At 37.1% G+C, this 14,374-nt stretch overlaps 1 protein-coding gene across 10 annotated transcripts in view; it reads left to right on the top strand.

Annotated features, from left to right (window-relative positions):
• LOC112527248 (protein DDB_G0276689) overlaps positions 1–14,374 on the top strand; it is a 38,631-nt gene that overhangs the window by 11,099 nt on the left and 13,158 nt on the right. For all 10 annotated transcript variants that reach the window (XM_025137741.1, XM_025137742.1, XM_025137740.1 and 7 more), the window contains 9 exons: positions 1,551–1,975; positions 4,356–4,479; positions 5,281–5,376; positions 5,512–5,583; positions 7,752–7,889; positions 8,950–9,103; positions 9,362–9,726; positions 11,168–11,631; positions 11,723–12,052. In XM_025137741.1, coding sequence (XP_024993509.1) covers positions 1,551–1,975; positions 4,356–4,479; positions 5,281–5,376; positions 5,512–5,583; positions 7,752–7,889; positions 8,950–9,103; positions 9,362–9,726; positions 11,168–11,631; positions 11,723–12,052 — 2,168 coding nt within the window. The remainder of the gene's footprint in view (positions 1–1,550; positions 1,976–4,355; positions 4,480–5,280; positions 5,377–5,511; positions 5,584–7,751; positions 7,890–8,949; positions 9,104–9,361; positions 9,727–11,167; positions 11,632–11,722; positions 12,053–14,374) is intronic.

Genomic DNA, 14,374 nt, shown 5'->3' with positions numbered 1-14,374 from the left:
AAACTGCACCTCGATCCACCCAAAACTAGAAGGTTGGGATCATTTGCAACTGAAATAAGTTGCTGGAAAGTGTCAATTTGCCTTTGACTAGTAATGATGTGCTTAAATAAGTCGGTGGAATGTGTACTGCTATGATTTGATTATGTTGAAATCTCAATTTATCTGTACACTATTTCCTACAGGTTCTATATCTTTCCTTAGTTAAGAGTTTTTATTATTCTCTAGGATTCCTTTAATTGTGTTTCCTTGTAGTCGATTTAGGTTTTTCCTTTTCTTGTACAAATATCTATGCTGTATTCTCTTTCAATATACAAAAAATTGCAGCCCTCTTTTCTACAGGTTATAATGTGTTGATATGGATTTTCTAGGACCAAATTCTAAATTTTGTAATATAATGGATCAAGTAGCTCTTTGTTGGATTCAGGAACAGTTATTTTTTCAATGCTATCTCCATGTTTTTGATACCTGACAATTGATGATGAATCATTCCTCAGAAACATTTTATATTAATTTATTAATTCAAAAAACACTAGGACATTGATTGAGAGTATTTTACAGAATGAATATTGCAGAGATGAGTTCGAACTATTAGGAAAGATCAAGGACATTGAAATGCATCAGTTGGTGTAAATATGTTATCATGCTTGATATTTCGTAAAGCAGGAATTCAATGTATGGATGGCTTTTGAAGATAAATTACATTTAGGCTAGATTTCTTGTGTTATTGGGATACAGGGGAAGGCACAAGTACTGCTATTCTTGGAACTAAGTAGAGTGTCACATAGATGAAGAGACATTTTCAGTGCCTGGCAGATTCACATGGTATATGCTATGGTAGCTTGGATGAAGTTTGGAACTTGTGTACATTTGCTTGAGGAGTTCACCTGAGCTGCTCATGCCCACAAAGAGTTGCAGTACCCCATGGGCACTTATCACCCTTTTTTGGCAGACTTCCTGCAATGAATGGTTGAAGAAATAGTAATAAAAGCACTATTAATTGAAGATAAGAGTCTAATCCTCAATTTATGATCTCAAAGAGCACAAGTTTGGTGATGCCCCAAAGATTCAATCTGGTGATAAGCTCTCCAATGTCGATAGCCTCTAACGCCAGAATGGCTGCACACATATATCACCTTCCATAGTTTGTTTATTCCATGTTCCCTATATTTACATCCTTTCAAGGAGGCATCGGCTCAACCATACACGATTTTTGTGCACAATGACACAAAGCTTCCATGTTGGCACCAACGAAGTTCTCTAATAATAACCGGACTGAACCCATTTTGTTGATAATTATTTGAAATTTTGAAATGAAAATTCGATGTCTTTGATGCCGTCATCCGTCATAGACAGGAAACGATGCAAGTTCTTCTACCGTTCCCAATCACTTTTTTGCTGTGATCGTCAATATCGTTTTTGTTTTAGATTCCATTGTCTACTCTAACCTTTTGATGGTCATACTTTAGTCGTGTTATCATCAATATTGCTCTCAATAATATCATATATTTTGACAAACCTAAGTGAATCATATAACGCTTTCAATGATGCAGATAATGATGGTGAACATTGTTATCTCACTTTTGCATATGGATGATCTTTCTTGCGACTTATCGCCATGTCCACCACCTAGGAGACAACCTGATACGTCCAACACCTATAGTGGGGAAAGTGCTGACCCCTGCACTAATGAAGAAGGGAATACCATGGTCGTATCCTTCACAGGGCGGCTCCTTAATATATTGCGGCAGAATCTACCTGCAGCTGTTACTGAAGAGGAGATTGCAGTGGATGGAAATGTGCCTACTGATGGGAGACGAGCTTTAGAGTGGAGAATCTCAAAGGCAAGATCCTTCATTGAAGATTGGGAATGGCGCTTATCAATCTTGCAAAGCCTTCTTCCCTTGTCTGACCGTCAGTGGAAATGGGAGGAGGCATCAACTATACTACGTGCAGCCCCATCTAAGCTACTGAATCTGTGAGTTTGACTTAGCGATAATTGAATATCATTTATACCATTTAAATATCAAGTTATGTGTATCTTATTGTCTTACTTGTGGAAGCACTGGTTAACAAGTTTTTCATTGTAGAGCGGGCGAAGTATTTTGTGATATTTGTGAAACTATTGCGAATGATACTGACTTTCTATGTATCCTACATTCATACTTATGTATACGTGCACACTTCTTAACGGTAGTTCATCGTTGAAAATTAAGATGTATTTGAGCCCTATCTGGAGCTTGCTTGGATCATGAAAAAACTTGTAGACTTGGCTCAGCTTGTGGGGTTGTGGTTTACCTAGTTCAGAAAACTTAGGCTTGGGCTCAGCTTGTATATACTCATTTCATATGGGCTATGTGAACATATGCATATACCTTTCAAATTATGATTACATATAACCACGTTAAAAATTATAAGTAGAAGTCCCAAAGAGACTGTTAATCCAATCTACGTGTTCTCACAACCACACTCCTTTCATTTGTACTCTAGTTAAGAAGGATGTGCACATGGATTTCCTGTCACATTACAGGGTTCATGGTTACAGATAATTTCCTGATTCAGAAAAAGTTATTAGATGATTTCAGGCTTTTGAGAGTTTAGGAAATTATGGTGTAGTAAGGAGGGAAGGTGAAGGAGGCTCATGTATGATGACCAGATTCTTACTGTTCTGGAAAATAAGAGTTCCATTCTTGCTAATGTTTTTGCATCTGTTAGTATGCACCTTCAATCTAAGCAAATATAATCTGTTATGTTAGGTTTGTTATGTTGAGGGTTTCCCTTTTCTGTTATCTTGTACATCAACCCACTTCATATCCTCCACGCAAGGCTCTCTTTTAGTGTGCATCATTCATTCAAACCTCAATCTATGTGGTATGAAAACCAGGGCTTATAACCATAACCGTAATGCTTCCTACATTAAAACAAATATCCGACCAACCAAATCGGAGCTGATGATTGGGAGGCCTATAATAATGGTATCAGTATGACCCTATCGAATGCAATGGAGCCTGGTGTATTATCAATAAACGTTAATTGTTTACCACCAAGAAACTATCTTCTCATCTCTAGTTATCTTTATATAGGTAGTTGTCCATGTCTTATGATGATTGGGGAGGCCTATAACAATGGTATCATGACCTTATGGAATGCAATGCAGCCTGGTGTATTATCAATAGACGTTAATTGTTTACCACCAAGAAGCTATCTTCTCATCTCTAGTTATCTTTATATAGGTAGTTGTCCATGTCTTATGCTTGTAGCGTTCACAGGCTTCTTGCTGTGTGAAAAGGAAGATTCCTATGAAATATTTGACCTTATATATAGTATATATGTATATAGTGAGCTCCTGGAGCTGGAAGTGCTCTCACATAGGAAAATCCGACGGGGGATTGACAACATGATGACAATCTTGTAATCTTACTTCCGTAGGAGGTTTATCATCTCGGGTATTCTGGCTCTTTTTTTTTTGAACTATAATATATTTATAGACGGCAAATAGAACAAAAAAACGCACACACCCTCCTCCTATTCGGTGAGGTTTGAACCCTTGACCTCCTAGGAGGCCAATGACTCACATACCGCTAGGCCAAAGGCCCTTTGGTATGATTATTCTGGCTCTTGTTGACTTGTGTAATTGTGTTCAATCGCTCGTCTACACAACCCTTTCCTAAAGGTGTTTCTATAGGGTGTGGATTCATCAGGTTCTAGTTGAAATTAGGGGAGATCTGGTAAATGGTGGCTAGGGCCATGGGAGCTCAGACTAGTATCAATGCACGCCAGTCCAGAATGTGCTGGTGCAGGTTAGGCATGGCAGTTGCGAGGCCAGGCCTAGCAAGTGTCGTTGAAGGTCACAAGGTTCTGACAAGGTTATGCAGAAACCTGCATGTGCTTGTCCTTGACTACAGTCTCTTGACCATTAGGAAGTATCAATCAATCCTCAACTTTCTAGGATTGGTTTGACAGGGCTAAAACAAATTCAGCAAGGATCAATGGAGCATGGAGACGTGTTAACGATATTCTTTAATTTCTTTAGTTATCATGCATGGTTTGAGATTAGAAAATCTAATGGAGAACCATGATGGTAAACGGAAATCATCTTGTGAAGAGATCATTAACAGATAATGGTTCAAGGAGTTAGAAGATGTTTTTCTTGTGTTTAACACAAATCTGAAGATCCTAAATTGCATCTTTAAGGATAAGTGCACATAATCTAGCTAACCAAGCAAAGCATGAAAGACTGTTGGTATGCTTTGGTGGTTGAAACGTGTCTATAATTTTTCAAATGTATTTACTTCTTTGAATGGGATACAGTGACTTATTGAATTTAAGTTGCAGATTGACCATTATTTATTATTCAGCTGCATGCAGAGGGCAAAGTATGACATTGGAGAAGAGGCTGTCAACCGTTTTTCCCTACCTCCAGAAGATAAAGCAACTCTTGAACTGGCTGAATGGGTGGATGGAGCCTTTAAGAGAGCATCTGTATGTACCTAGCTGGTGACTATATTAATTACCAGTACTTTTGCATGAAATTTTGTTATGTTATTTTACATGTGCTACTAACTCAATGCTTTTGTTTTATTTGCATATTGATAGATATGATAGATTAGTTCACCAAAGGAAACATCAGTCTTCGAGAATTTAAAAGGAAACATCCACTAAAGTGTTTGCATTGACTATATGTAGATTGACCTCTCAAAAAATCTTCCTAAGAAGATAAGAGATTGAATATATTGGTAAAGGCACTAAACAAGTTGAAATGGCCAAGAAAGCAACATTTAACAATTAATAGACCGACGGAGGTGTACATAAATGTAGAAAAAAAGATATTGATATTTTTAAATCTGCTCAAGGCTTATTTTAATTTTCACTCTTGGTGTTGTGTGTGCATAAGGACGGAATATTGTATGACATTTATTTAAGAAAATTGATAAATGTATTGAAAATGTTTAGGGACTACCCCGAGATATTTGAAGTCTAGGTGTAATGTATAATCATCATAGTGGGCTCGTATGCCCGATTATAAATTCTATTGAAGTGTGCATTTATTTGTGAAATGAAGTATGATTGATCCGTAAATGACTTGTAGTTTGATAAGGATGTTGATTACTACTTATGGCTGAGCATTGATGAGTGCTTCAGAAGGAATACAGTGTCTTGTCACATGCTTTTAGTTACACTTTCCATTTACAACTGTTTGATAACTAATAAATAATATGTTCATTTTTAATTTTAAATCCAATGCTAATGCAACAGTGCCTTTTCTTTTTTGTGATTCTGCAGGCTGCGGATGCTGTTTCTCGTGCTGCTGATGGAACTTCTGTTGTCCAAGAATTAGATTTTTCCACTCTTCGCTCTCAATTAGGTCCTTTAGTTGCAGTATGATATTCTCCTGTTATTTTTATTTCTATTTCATTTTTCTTCACTTTGGTTTGTTGTGGACCCAAAGGAAATTTGAAACACCTACATTTGTAAGTGTGGTATGCAAACTTACATTTTTATGCTTCCTGCTAGACTCTTCTATGTATCGATGTAGCTGCGGCATCTTCAAGGTCCTCAACTTTGTCCCATAAGCTTTTAGATCAGGCAAGTGAAAAATTAATCCCTCCATTCCACAAGAAAGATACGTTTAGGCATTATAATTGAATCTGCTATTCTTGATGCAAAGTTTATATGGTTTTTAATGCTAATCTATCACCTGCATTTCAATTTGTATTGTCTTCGAAAGTCTGAAACAACAAAAAGAAAAACCTCTACTTCTAGGTCCTCCCATAATTGTCATTTGTTAGATTGTTGGAGCCTGGCACAGGGGCATATGCCTGAACGATTCTCAGTTGACTAAAATAATTCTATCTTTTTGAATCTTGATCTCAACTATACACCATTCTGGCATTCTCTAGGCTCTTTTCTATCAAAATATATTCGTTAGTCCTACTCTTGTATATTTTCTATGAAAACTTAGTACCATGCTATTAATTTGGTTATATTTATCACCTACCTATTAGTGTTCTAAAAGGCGTAAGTTGGAGCTAGGGGATTGAGTGACCTTTTTGCCCTAAATAGCATAAGCAAGAATTAAGAAGACCTTACGGGAAGATGTGATTTATTTAAGTATATAAAACAATTATTTTTAGATTGTATAGACATATGGGAAATAAAATCTTGATACTGTGTTATTTTCATACAATTACTTTATGTGAATGCTTAATTCAATGTTTTATTGACACAGTTGCATAGAAAGGGATGTAAACCTTCTAAGTTGAGAAAATTTGATTGATGAAGACAACTTGAGAAAGTTTGATTAGACCCCATTTTGTTTTTGAAACACATAATGGAATGGTTAGTTGTTAATTGAAGCAATTTAGGATGCTTCCCAAGTGATGGAAGCTGTAGATGGATGGTTAACAAGTTAGGCGACCACTTGAGCAGCTCTAAGCAGCTACTTTTAGAACACAACCTGTTTAGTCTCATTGACAGATATTACCTTCACTCTCTTTCTACTGTGGGTGTCAACTAGTCTCTTAGCTTGCTTGTTAATGACTTCAAATTGCCTAATCATATCCTATCCTCCTGTACTACATCATCCATGAGGTGAGACGCTTAAAATTTCCATCATACAAACTCGTGGTGAACAGGCAAAGTGATGCGGGTGATCCTGCAAAGATCATTACGAGGGCGTCATGAATTGTAGGTGGTTCAGAATGTCACATGCTGCATATACTCACGAGGTTGAGGCACATCAGTGTCTGCCCTGTAGATGCATGCATGACACCCACTGACCACCAATAAAGCGTCCACCGAGGCAGACAACTTGAGTTCTCTAGGAAATACTAGAGTTTTCCATTATATTGGGCTTCTGTTGTATCATGTGGGATTCTCTATTTAGTCTATATTGGATGGAGTCTTGGAGGTTTTTGCAGTAGAACTTAGAAATCTTTTGTAAGCCTGGAGAGTTATTATAGGATGTCCCAAGGAGGTGGAGTCTCTCTAAAATAGGTGGTGCCCTCCTTCATTTATAAACCATCCAAAAATCCAAAATTGGCTTCCAAGTAATAAATAAGCCTTCTTACACACTTTCTACAAATCCTTCTAGAGTCTTGTGTTTGTTCTTCCAACCAAATCCATTCTTCACTTTTTTTAGGCTGACTTAGTATTTCTGCGGCTGGTACTAAGGCGTCATAAGTGGTTAAGTCATAAACATAACCCTGTGACACCTTGCTCACTTATATAAATGATTCAATGTGACATGTCTATTTTCATGGCCTTGCATGCTCGAGGAGTCTCATTCACACTCCCTGCACCATCTTCCCAATGCAGCACTTCACTGATGGTAGTGCCGTTGTAATTTCTTTTGTTCTTGTTTTTATGGGAATAGCTAAATATGATGCCGGCTCTCACAAGACCTACAGTATATTTTCAAGAAACTATAGAACCCAAAACATTTGCAAAGCACATCGGCCGTTTAATATGGCACTCTTTGTTACTTGGCTTAGTATAATGCAGAGAATTATAAGACTTTATTGTTGGTTGTTAATCACAGTAGAACTGTTGGGTGGCATCTCCAAATTTCACCCAATCTTTCTGCTCATTATGTTAGTGCTGCTTTCTTTTAAATGCCTGTTTTAATTTTGTGGTGTTTGTGATAATAAATGACGATAATGCATGGATTTTTGCGGTGATCTGTTTATTTAGCATTAGCTATGTCAACATATATTTAAAAAAAGTTGATTGTACCTGGACTTGTGATCGTACAGGCTCAAGTTATGTTGTCAGAGATCTATCCTGGTCGTGCTCCTAAGATAGGCGCTACTTATTGGGATCAGATTTATGAGATTGGAATAATTTCAGTCGCAAAGCGTCTTCTCAAACGTCTACAAGAATTGTTGGAACAGGTCGGTTTTTGCTATTTCCTTTTGGATGTGCATGTAAGAGCCACTTACGTGGCATATATTTGTTAACCATAAGATGTTTGCTGTACTGTGTCGTTTAATTCATTTTTATGTTTAGCAGGAAGATCTGTAGACAGATCTTTCTACTATAAGTAAAACATTGGCTCGTGGCTTTAAAACAAACCACTTCTCAGCTCTGACAAGTACTTCTGACTAAATGCTTAAGTTTTATTGTTTTTAAGGCTGATAATGCATCATGATTCTAATAGAGACTATGCACCGATCAAGGCATATAGCTAAAGAAAGGAGTGTTGGTGTTTGATTTGCTATTACTTTCCTGCCATGTATCTTTTCCTAGTGAACAGCCTTATTTTATATTATCTGGCTTTAATTAACTTCCTTTCGAAACCAACATTTCTATTAATGTGAAGGAAGGTTACTGTATGCTTACACCTCGCCAATAACAGTTGACACAAAAAATGGAACTCTTCCATTATATGATTAAGAGTTGATATGCCAGCTCACCACCTGCAATAGTATTTTATTAAACAAAGTGTGTAGCCATGTCTGAATTTCCTTCCATACAATGATAACTCACATGGACTTTTTCAGGGCAAGCGTGTATAGTTTCTTACGCTGCAATCACTATATAGTCTTGTGCTTATCGCTGAAGCATGAGGTCTTATACCTCTGAACACATGCATACACAAATATTTGAATTTATCATCTGTATATAGGAACCTTTGTTGGTCTCTTGATTGGCATGACTCATGAGTGATGAAGGGAAGTACAACATGATCAAAGAATTGCAAGCTATGCTCCCTCCTATTGTGGGATTCCGAGCCTTTTGAGATGCCATAATATCTGTCTTATCCATCCTTGTTTTGCTTAATATGAAGGCAAATTGTTTGCCACTATATTGCTACATAAAGACGTCGCATTAAGTTCTACCACGACATCTGGCTCTTTGACACAGAGAGTTCTGATTTTAATGTTCTTGGTTATGCACATAGTTGCATGTCTGTGTAATACTTCATTTACATGAAATAATTACATTTTTTAGGACAAGTTTCCAGTGCTTCAGGCTCTTTTAACGGGAGACCTGATAAATACTTCATCAAAGGATTTCCAGCGGCAAGGACATAGGGAGCGTGCTCTTGCGATGCTACATCAAATGATTGAAGATGCTTACATGGGGAAGCGGCAGTTTCTTAGTGGTAACCTTTCTTGCACTTCAACTCTTGTTGATCTTTTAGAATCCATCATCTGACACTTTTGTCTTATTCCTGTACTCATCTTTCCGTAAAAGCCTTCCCATAGATGAAAGATCAATTCTTTCTTTCCAATTAGTTTATGATAGTAATTTGACTATACGATAGCCGTCCAACCTTTATGCAGGGATGATAGTTAGTGTGGGCATACTTTCCATTTTCTCACTTTCTAGTATGAAGTTTGATCTCTTTGATCAATTTCAGGTAAGCTTCATAATCTTGCGAGAGCTATTGCTGATGAAGAAAATGAAAGAGAATATATGAGAGCAGAGAGTTCATATCCTGATAAGGATGCTTTGATTCATGACAAGGGTGGAGTTCTAGGACTTGGATTGAGACCCATGAGGCAAACATTATCAGTTCCATCTACTGGTGAGAAGTCCATGGCTTCTACATCATATGATGTGAAAGATGCTGAAAAGAGAATATATGGCCCCTTGACTTCCAAGGCTACAACCTACCTCTCCCAATTTATCCTCCATATTGCAGCTGTTGGTGACATAGTTGATGGGACAGATACTACTCATGACTTCAACTATTTCTCTCTCATTTATGAATGGCCTAAAGATGTACGTCCCCTTTTTTTCTCATCTTAGCTTCTTGTCTTCTTTTATTTATTGTTCTTTTTTTATTAACCTGGATATCCAACCCGCTATGCGAGACGACTAATCCCAGGGCGACCACTTGCTTTGTTGGTAGCCCGGAGTCGCCGCATTTAAACCTCTGTGGCCACAAGGAGATTTTTATTCCCCCTTGGATTTGAACCTGGGACCTCTGGGCACTTTTGACCTTTGGAGCCTAAGCTCAAACCAATCAGACACCACCCTTGGGGTTATCTTTTATTTTCTATTGTAAGTAGATTTTGCCGATATGTGTAACTTTTTATTTTCCGATGGCATCTACTTTGAAGTCTAATCAATTTGGATCTTAAAGCATCATCTTTTTTCTTTTTTCTTTCCTTAATTTGCGGAGGGGATGGTGGAGATGGATGTGCTATAATGAATATAATATTGGAGAAGCTTAAAATGTTGGAATCTTATTGAAGATGCATTACCATCTTAAAATGAAGGTTCCCTTTGTTCAACAAAACACTAAGCTGAATAATTGCTGTACATTTGAAATAAAATTAAGTTGTTCTATAGGGATAAGTTGGGATGAAATATTTGAGCAACTCGGATACTATTTGAACTTGTTTTGAAGCACTGTTCTTGTGTAACTCTGTTAAATTCTTCTACCTCTTGTGCACAACGGTGATGAACTTGAAAAATTGTAAACTTGCCATAGAAGGTCCCTTAATATATATGGATCGATTTTATACTTTACACCATTTCTAAACGCTACGGAATTTGCATCAAGTTGTTAGTTGGTTTAACTCTGCATATTTCTGACCATTCACTGAAACTTTTTCTGATTATGTTCCGCTTTTGGATTCTGTAAGGAAGGTGATATATGTTGTGTGCTCAGCTGGTTGTTATAAAAGGCCATCTTCTTCTATTTGTAACTTTTTTCTTGGGGGCTTCGCCTGCCTTTCCGGAAAAAGCTTCTTGCTGAGTGTGGAAGATTTAATAATCTTCCTTGATCTACACATAAATTCTAATGGTTCCTCATTCCCATCACATTGTTCTTTCTCAAAGATCTTACTGTAGTTCCATTTCGTGGAAGTGGAAGTCAAATTGTACCTGAAGTTGATTATTTGTTTTTTGAGCTTCAATACAAGTACAATTTTCTGATAGTAGTTGTTTGATCTGGTTTATGCTAGTATTTTACTCTACTAAATCATATTGGGTGTTATCGCATTGTCGTCATTGAATTGTTCACATAACACAGTTTGGAATATGAACAAGGGGTAATCCAATTTGGATAAAAGAGAACTACAAATTGGGATTTTTTAGTCTTTCAGCTTGTATTTATGGATGTTAATATAGCTTTGCTGTTTGAGTAACACTTGATTATTTCGTTAAGCTATTCACAACTTTGGACTCGTTTTCTTTTCTAACCTGTTTCTTACAGCTTTTGACTCGTTTGGTCTTTGACCGAGGTAGCACTGATGCAGCCGCAAAGGTAGCAGAAATTATGTCTGCTGATTTTGTCCATGAAGTGATTTCTGCATGTGTACCCCCGATTTATCCACCAAGGTCTGGTCATGGTTGGGCAGACATTGCAGTAATTCCTACATGCCCCAAAAGTAGTTCAGAGTGTAAACTTCTTTCCCCTTCTTCGAGAGAAGCCAAGCCCAGTTCATATTGTCCTTCCTCAGCCACACCTGGAGTTCCTCTGTACCCTCTTCAGTTGGATGTTGTAAAGCATCTTGTGAAACTCTCCCCTGTCAGGGCCGTCTTAGCATGTGTTTTTGGGAACTGTATATTATACGGTGGCAGTGACTCTACCATATCAAGTTCCTTGAACGATGTATCAGTGCAGAAGCATGATGCTGACAGATTATTCTATGAGTTTGCACTTGATCAGTCAGAGAGGTTGCTTTCATCTGTTTGCACATTAAATGAAACTGATTATAGTTAGTTTGCCACTGTTCTATGCCATTTAACTTTTAATTTTCGTGAGCAGGTTCCCAACCTTGAATCGCTGGATACAAATGCAAACTAATCTTCATCGAGTTTCAGAGGTTGCTGTAACTGCTGAGAACATGATTAGTGATGGAAGTGATAAACCCGAGGCAAAAACTTCTGTCAAGCGCTTTCGTGAGCATGATAGTGATTCTGATTTGGAGCATGATGACTTAGCTGTTGGCACCAGCATTCCAGTCCTTTCAGAGACCACCAATGAAACTGGTATTTGGCAAGATTCTCCCAAGTCTGAAACTGCTGAAATTGATACCACAGTATTCCTTTCTTTTGGGTGGGAGAATGAAAAACCATATGAAAAAGCTGTTGACAGGTACGGAAGTTTCTCTTCTTTTAGCTTTATATCTCATTTAGGAACTTCACTTCGCATCGAATAGTGTACCTTTGTGTATTGCCTACTGTCTTTTACCATATTTTTTCTTCATTCTATGTTCATTTTTATCTCCATATGGGACACAACTTGATTTCCTTGGTCTTCATAAAAATGAAATGATTGTTAATCTTACCTGTGACAGAAGTAAATGAATCGTAGAGGAATGATAGCTAAACACAACCTAAGCATTTCTTCTCATCTAGTTCTGGTGTTCAAAAAGTGGGTCTCGTATAAAGTAGGTCTAATAAGCGTTGAGGCCACCAGAGATGCAACAAGTCTCACTTAGATATGTGAACTAAAAAAAAACTAAAGGAGGTAATTGGATTTTGTCAGGCTCGTTCTTTTATCAGACATGGCAAAAAGTCACTGGAAAACCATAAAATGACCATAATGCCTTCAATGCACCTTTTATACTAAATGGCAACAAATCTAAGGCTCAGGGTTCTATTTGTTAAACTTAAAACCGTACATGAACCCTTATTTATAAAACTAACATGCTTGATGGAATTTATGCCATTTGAATTCTTCTTCAACTACCATTTCTATCCTCATTATCTCTTCAAGTTCCAATTCCTTCCCATAATGTCATTGTAAATTCACACACAAGAACAATAAGAAAAAAAGTGAAACTACCTCCAGATTGTTTCAATAGTTGAGCAAAACCCACTTCAATAAATCACCTTATGCAGTCTCTAATCTTTCACAAGATCGAAAAAGTGGAGATAAAAGAATGAAGTTTCCTTTCAATTGTTTTAGTGTGACGAATTGAGGAGCCATTGTTATTGCAAAGGAGCTCAAAGCGAAGGTACCCCAGAAAAAAGGGTTTTAGAGTATTACAGATTACTAATATTATGTCTATCTGCAGTTGGTTAGAGGTAGTTATCCCTCGACCTCCAAATTGATTTGTAGCATTTTGATGGAGTAAGAAGGAAATCCTTCCCATTTGCCATTTTTTAACCTTGCTTTCCCTTTGTCTACCGAAACCTGTCTTTTTTTTTCCTGATGTCTATATTTCTGAAAACATGAAAGTAACAAAGAAGACAAACACATCTTCCCCAAATTCAACTCTGTTTTCTTTGTCTAGAAAAACACTGGAAAAGGGTCTATGGTCCAAACAAAAAGATTGGTTAAAAATTAGGAAAAAAGGTTAAAGTAAAAAGGGTTTATGGAGGTGGGTTCTTTGATGTTTTTATAACTTTTGATCGAGATCTACAAGCTTTGGTTGTGTGAAGCAACCTTTTTCATTATATCAGATAGGGTTCCATTCTTAAAATTTCCGAGTTTTGCTTTTCTGGGGAAGAAGATGAAGGCTAATGATTTTACTTTTTGGGCTTTTCATTGTGTTGATTTATTTGTTATTTATTATGTTTAAGTTTTTTTGCAATCCAATATGGTACGGGCATGCATTCTGCGTTAACACTTATACCTTGTAAACAATCAGAATTTTTTTCGTTTGAAAAGAAATAGTTCTTTCTCCTTGAAAACTTTTAGTTTTAAGTTTTACAAAAATGGGCCCTTCAATTAGTCACTTTGCAATTGGGGGGTATATTTGGCGTTCTTTGCCGGATTTGATAAAAAAGAACATGATTATAGGGTTCTATGACCTTCTTCAATTGTTTCTTAGTTCACATGCCTGACTGAGGCTTTTTGCATAGTTCGGTGGCCTCCAGGTCTGTCATCACTAGAAAATAGTAATAGATGTATGTAGAGTGCTCAGTAATTGAAAAAGATGAAACAATCTGCTTACCTAACTCCTCTAAACTTCGTTAAGTTTTGGCCATGTAAATTTTATTAGTCCATTTTGCCATCTAGACTTGTGTCCTCAGTGACCTATTCCAGGTCCTGGTTCTCCAGAACGTTTTCTTATAGATGCCATTATTTTCATCGGTGCATACGTACACTCATAGGAGGCAGTAAGCTATGGTTTACTTAACTAGACTTGGTCTATTTTATTTTAATAACTAGTATAAAAGAGGGGTAGTTTGGCATTTTGTGAGGGATGGGAATTTGTTAAATAGATGCCTGTGGGAGAGATAGGGGTATCATTCTGTTGAATCGGCTCAGGCCTAGTGGGAGAATTCCAGCAGTCTCGAAATTGTGGTCAATTCCATTATCCTTTCTCATTTGTATGCTTTCAAACTTTAGATAACATTGAATAGTAATTCCAATGGTTCGGTGTCGGTCATATACCTTAATAAATGACGTCCTATTTCCCTCATACCACTTAGTAGGGTAAATTCTGAAAGTTGCTCCTGAAATACT

The sequence above is a fragment of the Cynara cardunculus genome (genome assembly GCF_001531365.2).
Source record: "Cynara cardunculus var. scolymus isolate 2C chromosome LG 15, CcrdV1, whole genome shotgun sequence".
Classification (NCBI taxonomy): Eukaryota; Viridiplantae; Streptophyta; class Magnoliopsida; order Asterales; family Asteraceae; genus Cynara; species Cynara cardunculus.
The sequence above is the reverse complement of the archived record's forward strand: the minus strand, read 5'-3'. Positions and strand labels throughout refer to the sequence as shown.